The sequence below is a fragment of the Dictyostelium discoideum genome (genome assembly GCF_000004695.1).
Source record: "Dictyostelium discoideum AX4 chromosome 2 chromosome, whole genome shotgun sequence".
Lineage (NCBI taxonomy): Eukaryota > Evosea > Eumycetozoa > Dictyosteliales > Dictyosteliaceae > Dictyostelium > Dictyostelium discoideum.
Genome location: NC_007088.5, coordinates 1,774,224 through 1,788,495, shown reverse-complemented (window position 1 = coordinate 1,788,495; position 14,272 = coordinate 1,774,224). Strand labels below are relative to the sequence as shown.

The following is a 14,272-nucleotide window of genomic DNA, read 5'->3' as shown; positions in this document are numbered from 1 at the left end:
TTTTTTTTTTTTTTTTTAGAAATACTTACAAAACGAACAAGGATAAAAAAAAAAAAAAAAAAAAAAACATAAAAAAAAAGAAAGAAAAAAAAAAAAAAAAGAAATATTTATAAGAAAAAATAATAATAAAAAAAAAAAAAAAGATTTAATGTAGTTTATATATATAAAAAACAATTGTTATTTTATTATTGGAAAATTTGATATGTCCTTTTTTTTTTTTTTTTTTTTTTTTTTTTTGGATATTTACAAAATATTGATTATAGTTCTATGATCATTTAAATTTGACATATAATATTCGTCTTGTATTCTTTTTTTTAATAAAACTTTTTCTTTTTTATCTGTCATCGAAATGCACATATGAATTTCTTTTACAATTGGATATGAATTTGGTATTTTTGATTGATCATTTGATAAAGATTTAATTTTACCAAAAATGGTATCAAAGTGTTTAAGATGCAAGCTGAATTCAATATGATTTAATCTACTATCATTAAATGTAAAGATGTTTTCATTTTCATCATTTCTTTCTTTTAATTGTTGTCGTTGTTGTTGTTGTTGTTTTTGAATTAAAGTATCAAAAATAAATGATAAAATTTTTAAACCATGTTCATCATTAGAAAATACAAAATTAATTTTTAGATATGTTAAATTTAAATTATAAATATTGGATAATAAACAATTTGAAATTTCATGACAATATTCAAATGATTTTTTATAGTGAGAACAATCACATTGTAATATTAGTGTTTTAATTGAAGAACCATTATTACAATTGTTTACCAATGATGAAAATACTTTATTAATATCTTTAATAAAATCAAATCCTATTAATTTTAAATATTGAATATTTTTACAAGATAATAATTTTTGTAGTCCATTTGAGAGTGGTTCATCATTGGTAATAAAATTATTATTATTATTTTCAATACAATCAAAACCATATGAACAAAAATTTGAAATACTTAAATTATTTAATGATTTACAATTTGTTAATGAATAAATCATTTTATCCCAATCTTGTTTTATATTTGAAGTTTTCTCTAATTCACCATAATGATAATCACATCCATTCTCTGATAGATTTGCAATCTTATCATTGGCACAAATGAATAAATCATGAAGTAACATTGGAATTGATAATGAGTTTAAATTTGGAAATGATTCTTCTAAATTATGTAAATGAGATGGTTCAACATGATCTGATATATCAATTTTAATAGATTCGGTTCTATTGGTTGATAGTGGCAAAGTGGGAGGAGTAGAAATTTCCAAATTATTTGGATTGAATAATTGTGAATAATCCATATGGTAATATGAATCTTGACAATAAGGACCATTTGGATCATATTTTATATGTTTTGGTTGAAAATTAAAAATGTTTGATAATGAATATTCCATATTAATTCCTTCCAATTCTAAATTTTCCACAATAATATTATCATTTTCTTTAATTGGTATTAATAAATCTTCATCAATTGATTGACGAAATAAATCAACTTTTACACTCTCATTAAGTTTATCTGTTATTTGCAATAATATTTTTATTTCATTGTTTTCAATCCTTTTAAAGGTTTTATTATTATTAATGAATTTAATTGGTTCATCATCAGTTGTTTTTACTGGATTAAATTTAGTTCCTTTAAAGCTTTCAATATAATAATATTTAGAACTGAAAAAATCATCAATTGTGGTTGCATCTATTTTTATTAATGAATATTCATTTGATTTCATTGTATCTTCGCCTCTGTGTAGTATTATTACATCATCACCCTCATCACTGAACCAATAATCAATTATTTTCTGTTCAATTATACCATTTGAAATAAAATCTGATATTATTTTAAACCATTTTTTTGATACTAAAGAAAGAGTAATAATTTCATCCAAATATAATATGAATTGTTTTTTTTCAAATCTTGCAAAACTATTGTTATTTGAATTTGATCTCTTTTTTTTACTTTTTAATAAATAATTAATTAATAATTCTACAATATTTTTACAAATATAATTTTGTAATTTTTTATTATTATTATTAATATTGTATTCTTCTTTCATATCATCTATCTTTAGTTTTTTATTTATGTGTTCTTCACTGTCCATAGTTATTTCTTTATCTGAAAAAAGGTGGTTTTTTTATTTTACCAACATAAAAAAAAAAAAAAAAAAAAATATCAATTATTTTTTTTTTTTTTTTCAATAAAGAGGTGCAATTTTCAAAAAAAATTTTTTTTTTGTAAATAAAAATTAATTTAAAAATCTGGGTTTATAATTTTTTTCGCTGACTTTTAACACAAAAAATAAAAAAAATTTTCACCAACAAAAATTAGTTCTAATTCTTTTTTTGAAAAACGAAATAAATTTCCAATAGTTGCAAATTGTTCTATATTTAGATTATTATTAATTTCCACATATGGGTTTGAATCTTGAATATAGATTTGTTGCAATGCAATTGATATGACCATCGGTATTTTTGGTATACTCGTACAATAGTCCTGTGCTTTCATCATAAAAAAGGAATGTTTTATGTATGGTTAATAAAGGTTTGACGAATCTTTTAATTTCTTGAGGAATAGTCACGCCACTCTTCCTTGTTGAGGATAAAATACGACATTTCAATTTATCTAAACATTCTTTATTATTTACTAATGCAAAGGCACTATCGCAACATACGATTAAGTTATTCCTTGAATCCTCCCAATTATATTTTGAATGTAAATTATCCAAAAAGGGTTTTTAATGAATTGAAAGGAGATTTACAGTTTTCTATTGTTCTTGGACCATAACTAATTACATATGGACAATTACTAATATTCAATTTGGTTGTTAGACTATATGCTTCAATTCCGACTGAATGGGGTCTACTATCATTATTTATCAATATATGATCTTTAGTAGCATCTCTCCCATAATATGCGTATATTGTTTCATCACAATTCAGAACGTTACCAATATTAATATATTTCAATGCACTGTTCATAAACAATTCACAATATTCTTCAAATCTATGACTTTTCATATCCAAAACATTATGTACTGCTGAATATCTATTGTGATCCATCATTTTTTGATCAATTTGGGCCTTTGTAATTATTGTTTTTGAACATTACTTTCTTTGTTTATTTTTTCTGATTTTTTTGTCATTTTATTTATAGAATGGTTAAATGTTCAATAAAAATAATAGAAAAAAAAAAATACACACTTTCATTTTAATATTTGTTTTCGAAAATAAATATCTGAATTTTTATTAATTTTTTTTTTAATTTTTTAAGGTGTAAAAAAATGTGAAAAATTTTTTTATTTTTTGTGTTAAAAGTCAATTAGTAATTTAAAAAATGATAATTAAAGTAATTAAAAAAAATAAAAAAAACAAACAAAAAAAATAATAAAAAATAATTGTTATTTTAATTTTATTATTAAATATTATAATATTGGAAAATTGGATATGGTTTTTTTTTTTTTTTTTTTTTTTTTGGATATTTACAAAATATTGATTATAGTTCTATGATCATTTAAATTTGACATATAATATTCGTCTTGTATTCTTTTTTTTAATAAAACCTTTTCTTTTTTATCTGTCATCAAAATGCACATATGAATTTCTTTTACAATTGGATATGAATTTGGTATTTTTGATTGATCATTTGATAAAGATTTAATTTTACCAAAAACAGTATCAAAGTGTTCAAGATACATACTGAATTCAATATGATGTAATCTACTATCATTAAATGTAAAGATATTTCCATATTCTTCATTTCTTTCTTTTAATTGTTGTCGTTGTTGTTGTTGTTGTTGTTGTTGTTGTTTTTGAATTAAAGTATCAAAAATAAATGATAAAATTTTTAAACCATGTTCATCATTTGAAAATACAAAATTAATTTTTAGATATGTTAAATTTAAATTATAAATATTGGATAATAAACAATTTGAAAGTTCATGACAATATTCAAATGATTTTTTATGTAGAGAACATTCTAATATTAATGTTTTAATTGAAGAACCATTATTACTGTTTACCAATGATGAAAATACTTTATTAATATCTTTAATAAAATCAAATCCTATTAATTTTAAATATTGAAAATTTTTACAAGATAATAATTTTTGTAGTCCATTTGAGAGTGGTTCATCATCATCATCATTAGTAATCAAATTATTAATTTTTTCAATACAATCAAAACCATATGAACAAAAATTTAAAATACTTAAATTATTTAATGATTTACAATTTATTAATGAATAAATCATTTTATCCCAATCTTGTTTTATATTTGAAGTTTTCGTTAATCCATCATTATGATAATTACATCCATTCTCTGATACATTTGCATCCTCTTTATTGGCACAAATGAACAAATCATGAAGTAACATTGGAATTGATTATGAGTTTAAATTTGGAAATGATTCTAAATTATGTAAATGAAATGGTTCAACATGATCTGTTGTATTAATTTTAATAGATTCGGTTCTATTGGTTGATAGTGGCAAAGTGGGAGAAGCAGAAATTTCCAAATTATCTGGATTGAATAATTCTAAATAATCCATATGGAAATATGAATCTTGACAATAAACACCATTTGGATTATATTTTATATGTTTTGGTTGAAAATTAAAAATATTTGATAATGTTGAGGAATATTCCGTATCAACTCCTTCCAATTTTAAATTTTCCACAATAATATTATCATTTTTTTCAATTGGTATTAAATACTCTTCATCGATTGATTGATAAAGTAAATCAACTTTTACACTCTCATTAAGTCTATCTGTTATTTGCAATAATATTTTTATTTCATCGTTTTCAATCCTTTTAAAGGTCTTATTATTATTATTAATGAATTTATTTGGTTCATCATCGTTTTTAATCCTTTTAAAGGTCTTATTATTATTATTAATGAATTTCTTTGGTTCATCATCGGTTGTTGTTACTGGATTAAATTTAGCTCCTTGAAAGTTTTCAATATAATAATATTTAGAACTGAAAAAATCATCAATTGTGGTTGCATCTATTTTTATTAATGAATAATATTTATTTGATTTCATTGCATCTTCGCCTCTGTGTAGTGTTGTTGCATCTTCGCCTCTGTGTAGTGTTGTTGCATCATCTCCCTCATCACTGAACCAATAATCAATTATTTTCTGTTCAATTATACCATTTGAAATAAAATCTGATATTATTTTAAACCATTTTTTTGATACTAAAGAAAGAGTAATAATTTCATCCAAATATAATATGAATTGTTTTTTTTCAAATCTTTCAAAACTATTATTATTTGAATTTGATCTCTTTTTTTTACTTTTTAATAAATAATTAATTAATAATTCTACAATATTTTTACAAATATAATTTTGTAATTTTTTATTATTATTGTTTTCTTCTTTGATATCATCTATCTTTAGTTTTTTATTTATGTGTTCTTCACTGTCCATAATTATTTCTTTATCTGAAAAAAAAAAATGTGGTGGTTTTTTTATTTTAGTCCACCCACAGAGTTTTTTTTTTTTTTTTTTGGCACAACCATTTTTTTAAAAAAAAAAAAATGAAAAAATAAAAAAATTAAAATAAGGAATTTTTCATTTCTCAAAATAAATATTTTTTTTAAAACAAATTCTAATTAATTTAGTTATATGTTTTTTTATTTTTATTTTTTGAGATCTGAATAATTTGATGCATGTGCGTATTTTTATTTACATTTTTGATTGAAAATTATTTATTTGATTTGTAATATCATTCAACTGTTGGTCATTTGATTTTAAATCATTCATAACAGAACAATTATAAATTCAAATTCTAAATAATTTGGATGAAGTTGATTTGGAGATATCCTTTTCATGGAGATTGTATTATATGTGAGAATCGTTTACCCATAAAGGGTAAAATTATTAATTTTTTTTTTTTTTCAAATTTTAACGTTAAAGCACTAGTGCAAATACCTTAATATCTGGATTTTTAATTTTTTTTGTAATTTAAAAAATGATAATTAAAGTAATAATAAAAAATAAAAAAACAATTAAAAAAAAAAACAATAGCTATTGGTTTTATTTTTTTTTTTTTAAGGTCGGATAAAGATCAACAACCATTAAAAAAAAAGTAATTAAATTTTATTATACATTTAAATATTATTATTGTTATATTATTATTATTATTTTTATGTGAAGCACTTTCATCATGATTTAGAAACATTTTCTGTGGACAATTGATGGACCAGATTCATCATATTCTTCTTTTGAGATCCACATTTGTTGGAAAGTTGAGAGTGAAGCTAAAATAGATCCACCAATCCAGACAGAGTATTTACGTTCTGGTGGAGCAATGATTTTAATTTTCATGGTTGATGGTGCTAAAGCAGTTAATTCTTTGTTCATACGATCAGCAATACCTGGGAACATAGTTGTACCACCTGATAAGACGACATTACCGTATAAATCTTTACGGATATCAACATCACATTTCATGATGGAGTTGTATGTGGTTTCGTGGATACCAGCAGATTCCATACCTAAGAATGATGGTTGGAAGAGGGCTTCTGGACAACGGAAACGTTCGTTACCAATGGTGATAACTTGACCGTCTGGTAATTCGTATGATTTTTCGAGGGCTGATGATGAGGCAGCAGTTTGCATTTCAGCTTCAAAGTCGAGGGCGACGTAGGCTAATTTCTCTTTGATATCTCTGACGATTTCTCTTTCGGCAGTGGTGGTGAATGAGTAACCACGTTCAGTTAAGATTTTCATCATGTAATCGGTGAGATCACGACCAGCTAAATCTAAACGTAAGATGGCATGTGGTAAGGCATAACCTTCATAGATTGGTACAGTGTGGGAGACACCATCACCTGAATCCATAACAATACCGGTGGTACGACCAGAGGCATATAAGGATAAGACGGCTTGAATGGCAACGTACATGGCTGGGGTGTTGAAGGTTTCAAACATAATTTGGGTCATTTTTTCTCTGTTGGCTTTTGGATTTAATGGAGCTTCGGTTAAGAGAACTGGGTGTTCTTCTGGTGCAACACGGAGTTCATTGTAGAAAGTATGATGCCAGATTTTTTCCATATCATCCCAGTTGGTAACGATACCGTGTTCAATTGGGTATTTGAGGGTTAAGATACCTCTCTTTGATTGGGCTTCATCACCTACATATGAGTCTTTTTGACCCATACCAACCATAACACCAGTGTGTCTTGGACGACCAACAATTGATGGGAAAACAGCACGTGGAGCATCGTCACCAGCAAAACCGGCTTTACACATACCAGAACCGTTATCAATAACTAAAGCTTGAACATCTTCACCATCCATTTTTATTTTTTATTTAATTTAATTTATTTGTTTTAAGAAATAAGAAAAAAAAAAAAAAAAAAATCTTTTTATGCAATCTGAAAAAAAAAAAAAAAAAAAAAAAAAAAAAAAAAAAAAAAAAAAAAAAAAAAAAAAAAATTTTTGAATCCCATTTTTTTTTTTTAATTTGGGTTTTAAAATTTTCAAATAATAATTAACCAACCCAAGTTTTTTTAAACCATTTTTTTTTTTAAAGATTTGATGGGATTAATTAATTTGTAATCTATTTAATTCAAAATAAATAAAAATAAATAAAAATTTTTTTTATCTAGATTGCATGAAAGTTAAAAAAAAATAAAAAATAATATTTTTTTTTTTTTTTTGACAACCAATTCAAAATTTTGGTAAGTTTCATTTTTTACTTTTTTATATTTCAATCCTTTCGTCCTTATTTGGTTTTTTTATTTTTTTTATTTTTTTTTTTATTTTTTATTTTTTTTTTATTTCTATTTTTTTTTTTTTTATTTTGGTTTTTTTTTTTTTTTTTTTTTTTTTTTTTCAAGTTTTCTATTTTTTTTTTTTTTTTTAAATGAATAACAATAAAAATAATAATAATAATAATAATAATAATAATAATAATAATAATAATAATAATAATAATAATAATAATAATAATAATAATAAAAAATTAAAAAATGTTAATACAATTAAATTAAATAGTTTAGTTTTTATTGATGTACTTCCATATTTATTATATAATAGACCATTTAAAATAATATTAGAGATTAGTTTAATAAATAAATCAATATTTAAATATGTTCAACAAATAATAACTTACCAACAACAATTAATAAAATTCTTTCCCAACATCAATAGTTTCATTTCTTTCATTCATAATGATCAAAATACCAAAAATGAAATTGTAGAACCAGTTTTAAAAAAAAGAAATATTCAAACACTTTCATTTCTACAAAATAAAAACCATCATAATAGTATTACAAAAAATCATCAACATGAAGGCGAATATAACTATAAATTAATTCAATACAAAGAAATCGAAAATTTATATTGCACATTTAACCGTGAATTTAATAGTATTAATCTTAATCAATTCGATATTTTAAAGAATCATTTAATAATATTAATTAATGATAATGATAATAATAATAATAATAATAATAATAATAATAATAATAATAATAATAATAATAATAATAATAATAAAAAATTAAAAAATGTTATAATCACTAATAGAGTTTTGGCAGATACATATAGTAAGAATCCAACATGTGATGGTTTTTTTAAATTTAACAAAATTAAATTATTTTGGGATCAAGAAATATATCCATGCTCATCAACTCATGAATATTATGATTATGGTTTCAGAGATAATTATTTACTTTTTGAATATTCATTTGAATTTTTAAATAGATATAAACCAAAGAGTATTTATATAACAACAAAAATTGGTCCTGTTCCATTACATATTCAAAATTTAAATCAAATATTAAATTGTGAAACAATAGAGGAAATTAAATTTGGTTATCATCAAACTCCATCTTTATTTTTTAAAAATGCAATAAAAAAAACAAATGAAACATCAACAAATTTAAAATCACTTTATTTAAGATTACCAAATTTTAAAGATGAAATTGAATATGATAATTATGATGGTATTGATTTTATTAAAAAACTATTAAATTGTAATGAATCAAATGACGATAATAATTTATTAATGGAATTAGTAAAAGAGAAAAAGGAAGAATTAGTTAGTAATCTTTTAAAAGAATGTAATTTATCAAAAAATAAAATATTAAAAGAATTATTAATTTTTTGTCCAATCCGAGATGATTTTATTTTAGATGACTCATCAAATTTATTAGAATCATTAATTGGAAATGAAACATTAACGACATTGGGTTTATCTGGCTTTAAATTTAGAAAATTTGATGAAATTCAAACCAAGTATATTAAAATACCAACTATTGAAATCGAGGAATCATCATCATCTAAAACATTATCACCATTAATAAAGATACCAACAATCTCATCATTATATTGTGAAATTTATTCATTGTTACCATTTCTTCAACATTGTAATGAAAATTCAAATATTAAACGTTTAATAGTAGTAGCCGATGATCCCCCACTTTTTTATACAAATAAATTTTCAAGTATTATTTTTAATGGTCAAGAAATTCAATTCATTTCAAACTTTTTAAAACAAAATAAATCATTAAAATATCTGGAAATTAAATTAGAAATTCATAATGTAAAAAAAAAATGGGATATTTTAAATGATTTTGAAGAAATCTTGGGTTTCCTTTCAAAACTTCGACTTTTGGAATAAGTTGAAATAAAATAAAAAAATAAAAATTAATAATCTAATTTTTTTTTTTTTTTTTTTTTTTTTTTCACAAAAATTTCTTTTTTTTTTTTTTATTTTTAAAATTTACCCACAAATATGAACGAAAATGTTATAAATAAAAATAATAATAATAATAATAATAATAATAATAATAATAATAATAATAATAATAATAATAATAATAATAATAATAATAATAATAATAATAATAATAATAAATTAAATAGTTTAGTTTTTATTGATTTAATCGAATATTTATTATATGAACAATCATTTGAAAGGATATTAGATGTTAGTTTATTAAATAAATTTATATTTAAAAATGTTCAACAAATAATAACAAATAAACAACAATCAATAAAATTCTTTCCAGAAATGGAAAGTTTATTATTATTTATAAATCCAAATCACGATGAAAATATAGAAAGTTTACAACAAAATGATTGTGTAGGCGAATATAGACTTAAATTAATTCAATATAAAGAAATTGGAAATCTATACACTCAATTTTTTGGAAAAATTAAATTTTTTCATGATAATAATTTTAATGTTGGAATGTTAGAACTCAAAGTCAATTTTTAAAAATATATTTTGGTGATAATTTAAAACATATTACCTTTACAAATAAAGTTGACATTGGAGTGATAGCATTGGTTTCTCAATATGGTGATTTTTATAAATTCAATAAACTTCAAATAACATTCAGTAGTCCATATACTCTATTCAAATACCAAGAAAAATATTCTCTGCATCATTTAAATATCCTTAGTCCAAAGAGTATCTATATTGATAGTGAAGGTGATGGAAAGGAAATAGACCCAAAAGAAGTTCAAACCATACTAAATTGTAAATCAATAAAGAAAATAAAGTATATAAATAATCAAACACCATCAACATTTTTTAAAGAATCAATATATTCAACAACAACACCATCAGTAGTTGAATCTCTACATTTAAGGTTACCAAATTTTGAACGTGAAAAAATAAAGAAACAAACATTTTATTTATTAAAAAGTTATTGAATAATGATTGTGAATCTCTATCAAAGACATTGATTCATAAAAGGAGATATGAATTAATTGTTCAATTGTTAATAAATAGTCACGTTTCAGCATCAAAATTAAAAGAATTAGTCATTATGGCATCACTAAGAAATGAATTTATTATTAAAATTGATAACACATGTTTTTTAGAACCATTGATTGGAAATACTACATTGACAACATTGGGTTTATCATTTAATCCTAAGAAAGAATCTCACCACAAAGTTTGATCGAGAAGGGTATACTAGAAATCCAATTAATGATATTACACAATCTTCAATTACATTATCACCATTAATCAATTTACCAACAATTACAACATTACATTGTGAATTATATTCTTTATTTACATTCCTTCAACATTGTAAAGAAAATTCAAATATTAAACATTTAGTTATTTCAAGCATTTTTTATTTCTCTAAAAGAAAATGTGGTTCAGATCGTTTTATTGATGATGAAATTCAATTCCTTTATGATTTTTTAAAACATAATAAATCTTTACAGTACTTAGAAATTAAATTAGAAAAAGTAAAAGAAAAATGGGATCTTTTTGATAATAATAATAATAATCAATTTGATAAAATATTAAGTTTTTTTAAAAATAGTAATATAAAAACATTAAAACAGTTGTACTATTAGTTAAATATTAAGATTTACCATCATTAATAGAAAAAAATAGATCGAAAAAGGATGAGAGTTAAAAACAAAAAAAGATATAAAAAATTAATTTTAAAAAAATCTTACATCAATAATTATATAAAATTATCACATGCCTCACCACCAATTTGGTAAAAACAAAGTGAAGTTATGATTACTGACTAATTTTTCCTTGTTTTTTTTGGTAGAAAATTTTTTGAAAATCTTTGTCAAAGGATATATCTCAGATTTTTGCATTTTTTAATTTCTATATTTAAAAAAATAATTAAAACTCCATTGGGGTGCATTTTAAACCTTTAAAAAAAAAAAAGAAACAAAATCCGATAATAAAACAAATTGCCTTTTAAAATTATAATACATTGTTTATTTATTTATTTTTTTATTTTTTTATTTGTTTATTTGTTTATTTGTTTATTTGTTTATTTGTTTATTTGTTTATTTGTTTATTTGTTTATTTCTTTATTTATTTATTTACTCTTCATTCTGCTTGAATATTTTTCAAGAAATAATTTTTGTACATGACGTTTTCTTGCAAGGTAAATAAGACCAACGACAATTGCAATAGCAAAACAAGATGAACCAATAATAATTCCGATCAATTGGGATTTTGATAGACCAGATGAAGAAGAATTACACATGGAATTAGTAGAAGAAGAACTTACTGAATTACTATCAACTAAAACACTAAAATCTATTATATTTTAAAATAATTAAATAATTAATATAAGTGTATTATTATTATTATTATTATTATTATTATTATTTTTATTATTATTATTATTATTATTATTATTATTATTTTTACATACCAGGATCAACAACTACATAATTCTTATAAAATGGTATAGTAATACCAATATATGATTGTACAGAAGATGAATTTGAAATTGAATTTAAAGAAGAATCTAATAATTGATTTTCAATTGAGTAAACTTTATCATCGATTATTGCTCTTTTTATGAATCTACCATATAGTGAATGATTATCAATTTGAATCTTTATATAATTTGAATTATCACCAGTCGATGTATTACCAAATTGTTTTGAAGAACAAATATCTTTTGGTGGATCTGAAGCATCAAATGAAGCAAACATTATTAATTGAAGATTGTTTAAATTTTGTTTAAAATTATACTGGGATATTTCTATAGAGTATTTAATAGTTGATGGATTCATTTCTAAATTCTCATTTGCAAATTGAATGGTTGTACTTTTATTAAACCATTCTAAAGTGGCAGTAACATTTGTATTATTATTATTAATGGTTGTAATATATTGACTTTTTAATTCTGTAATTGGTGTAAAGTACCATTTTTCAAATTTATGTTCAACAACAACTTCACCTTTATAATCGATTTCTCTTAATGATACAATTGAAATTAGTGAATTAAATGTAATTGGTCTATTATTTTCTTCTGATGTGTTTCCACTATCACTTGCACTACTATTAGAGTTTGAATTAATACTATCTGGGAATTGTGTGGTTGGGAAACCTGTATCTGGTTTTGGTGGTGGTACAATAATAACTTGAGATGAGCATGTTTCTCCAACCCATGGTGAATAACAAATACATCCAGTTGGTGAACAATATCCTTTATTAATGCCTCCGCATGAGCCCTTGCATTCTTGTGGTGGATTTGTAGGTAATGGTGATGCTGTTGGTATTTGTGTTGGTGTTGGTGTTTGTGTTTGTGTTTGTGTTTGTGTTGGAGTTGGTGTCTCTGGTGGTTCTGGAATTGTTTCATTAAAAAATATTGGATAAACTGTATATGAATTGGAAAAATAATTTTCAGTTTCAACTTTAACCAATATTGATTCTGATGTTGGCTTAATACCAGTTACTTTAATTATAGAATGACTAATAATTGTAGGAACTAAATTTTGAGATGTTAATCCAACTTGACTATAGGTGATTTCCACATTTTTTGAATTTGAAAAACCTCTGCCTCGTAAAAATAAGTCACCTCCAATATCTGAATAAATAACATGATTTGACATAACCACTGGTATATCTGTAGAAAATGTTGTATTCGAATAATATGGAAAACCATTAAGTTTCAAATCCTCTGTTGTAAAACCATTGAAATTACCACCATTATTAACAATTCCATAGAGTGAATAAGAAATTGGATATGGGTGTCCAAAAGAAACTGGTAATTCAATCTGGCATTTATAAATATAATTTGTGACATTGTTTGATAATAAAGTTGATTTGCATTCAAGTAGTTTCATTTTTTTGGAAAGAATATAAACAATTGGAAGTTGATCAATTTTTAAACCTGTACCTGTTGAATTTGTTTCAATTTCAAAATTAAAAATTATTGATCTATCATTTGAACCAACATCAATTGAATCTTTTGAAACTGTGAATGATTTTAATATCGGATCGGTTGTATCTAATATTGATGGTGTACAAGTGAATGATACTTTGGTAATATCAATACCACTTTGATAGAAATTAATGAAAGGATTGGAATAATATGCAGAAAAAGTTTTTGATGTATATAATTCAAAAATTGAAATAACATTATTAGTGTCATATAATTCTACATTGGTTATTGAATATTCTTGAGAAACACAAGGTGTTGAAACACTAATTACAAATTGGTATATACCATTAAACTTATCACCTTCTACAATATCATCAATAGTAAAGTTGTAATGATATGTTGAACTATCTACTGATCCCATTATCTTTATATAACCATGGCTAAATCCATTACCTTCATCAGAGATTGTAAAATTCCAACCAACAATTACGGAATTTGAACTAACATCAACTTTATCATTAATCTTTTTAATAAAACTAAAAATTGGACCTTGAGCATCAAGTTCTAAATTAAAAAAAATATTATTAGTAAATAATAATTAAAAAATAAAATAAAATAAAAAACAAAATAAAATAAAATAATTATTTTCT

The 14,272-nt window shown here is 22.6% G+C and overlaps 7 protein-coding genes and 1 pseudogene across 7 annotated transcripts in view; 2 read left to right on the top strand and 6 right to left on the bottom strand.

The window, feature by feature from the left end:
* Positions 1 to 243: 243 nt before the first annotated feature.
* DDB_G0272540 (hypothetical protein) lies at positions 244 to 2,055 on the bottom strand (the record flags this gene model as incomplete). The annotated part of the gene is made up of 1 exon (XM_640011.1): positions 244 to 2,055. One exon carries the CDS (start codon positions 2,053 to 2,055, stop codon positions 244 to 246), a length of 1,812 nt encoding a protein of 603 aa, XP_645103.1.
* A 255-nt stretch (positions 2,056 to 2,310) lies between these two features.
* On the bottom strand, positions 2,311 to 3,065 carry DDB_G0272526 (annotated as a pseudogene; the record flags this gene model as incomplete).
* Positions 3,066 to 3,477: 412 nt separating this feature from the next.
* On the bottom strand, positions 3,478 to 4,248 carry DDB_G0272488 (hypothetical protein; the record flags this gene model as incomplete). Its single annotated transcript, XM_640009.1, has 1 exon — positions 3,478 to 4,248. The coding sequence occupies one exon, from the start codon at positions 4,246 to 4,248 to the stop codon at positions 3,478 to 3,480; it is 771 nt and encodes a 256-aa protein (XP_645101.1).
* Positions 4,249 to 4,380: 132 nt separating this feature from the next.
* DDB_G0272490 (hypothetical protein) lies at positions 4,381 to 5,430 on the bottom strand (the record flags this gene model as incomplete). The annotated part of the gene is made up of 1 exon (XM_640008.1): positions 4,381 to 5,430. One exon carries the CDS (start codon positions 5,428 to 5,430, stop codon positions 4,381 to 4,383), a length of 1,050 nt encoding a protein of 349 aa, XP_645100.1.
* Positions 5,431 to 6,174: 744 nt separating this feature from the next.
* On the bottom strand, positions 6,175 to 7,305 carry act15 (hypothetical protein; the record flags this gene model as incomplete). Its single annotated transcript, XM_640007.1, has 1 exon — positions 6,175 to 7,305. The coding sequence occupies one exon, from the start codon at positions 7,303 to 7,305 to the stop codon at positions 6,175 to 6,177; it is 1,131 nt and encodes a 376-aa protein (XP_645099.1).
* A 568-nt stretch (positions 7,306 to 7,873) lies between these two features.
* DDB_G0272538 (hypothetical protein) lies at positions 7,874 to 9,634 on the top strand (the record flags this gene model as incomplete). The annotated part of the gene is made up of 1 exon (XM_640006.1): positions 7,874 to 9,634. One exon carries the CDS (start codon positions 7,874 to 7,876, stop codon positions 9,632 to 9,634), a length of 1,761 nt encoding a protein of 586 aa, XP_645098.1.
* A 114-nt stretch (positions 9,635 to 9,748) lies between these two features.
* Positions 9,749 to 11,334, top strand: DDB_G0272536 (hypothetical protein; the record flags this gene model as incomplete). The annotated part of the gene is made up of 4 exons (XM_640005.1): positions 9,749 to 10,209; positions 10,422 to 10,587; positions 10,668 to 10,881; positions 10,931 to 11,334. The coding sequence occupies 4 exons, from the start codon at positions 9,749 to 9,751 to the stop codon at positions 11,332 to 11,334; spliced, it is 1,245 nt and encodes a 414-aa protein (XP_645097.1).
* Positions 11,335 to 11,819: 485 nt separating this feature from the next.
* DDB_G0272492 (hypothetical protein) overlaps positions 11,820 to 14,272 on the bottom strand; it is a gene marked incomplete at both ends in the record, with an annotated part of 4,979 nt that continues 2,526 nt past the window's right edge. Inside the window, 2 exons of the mRNA XM_640004.1 lie at positions 11,820 to 12,043; positions 12,162 to 14,186. Of these exons, the coding sequence (XP_645096.1) occupies positions 11,820 to 12,043; positions 12,162 to 14,186 (2,249 nt within the window). The remainder of the gene's footprint in view (positions 12,044 to 12,161; positions 14,187 to 14,272) is intronic.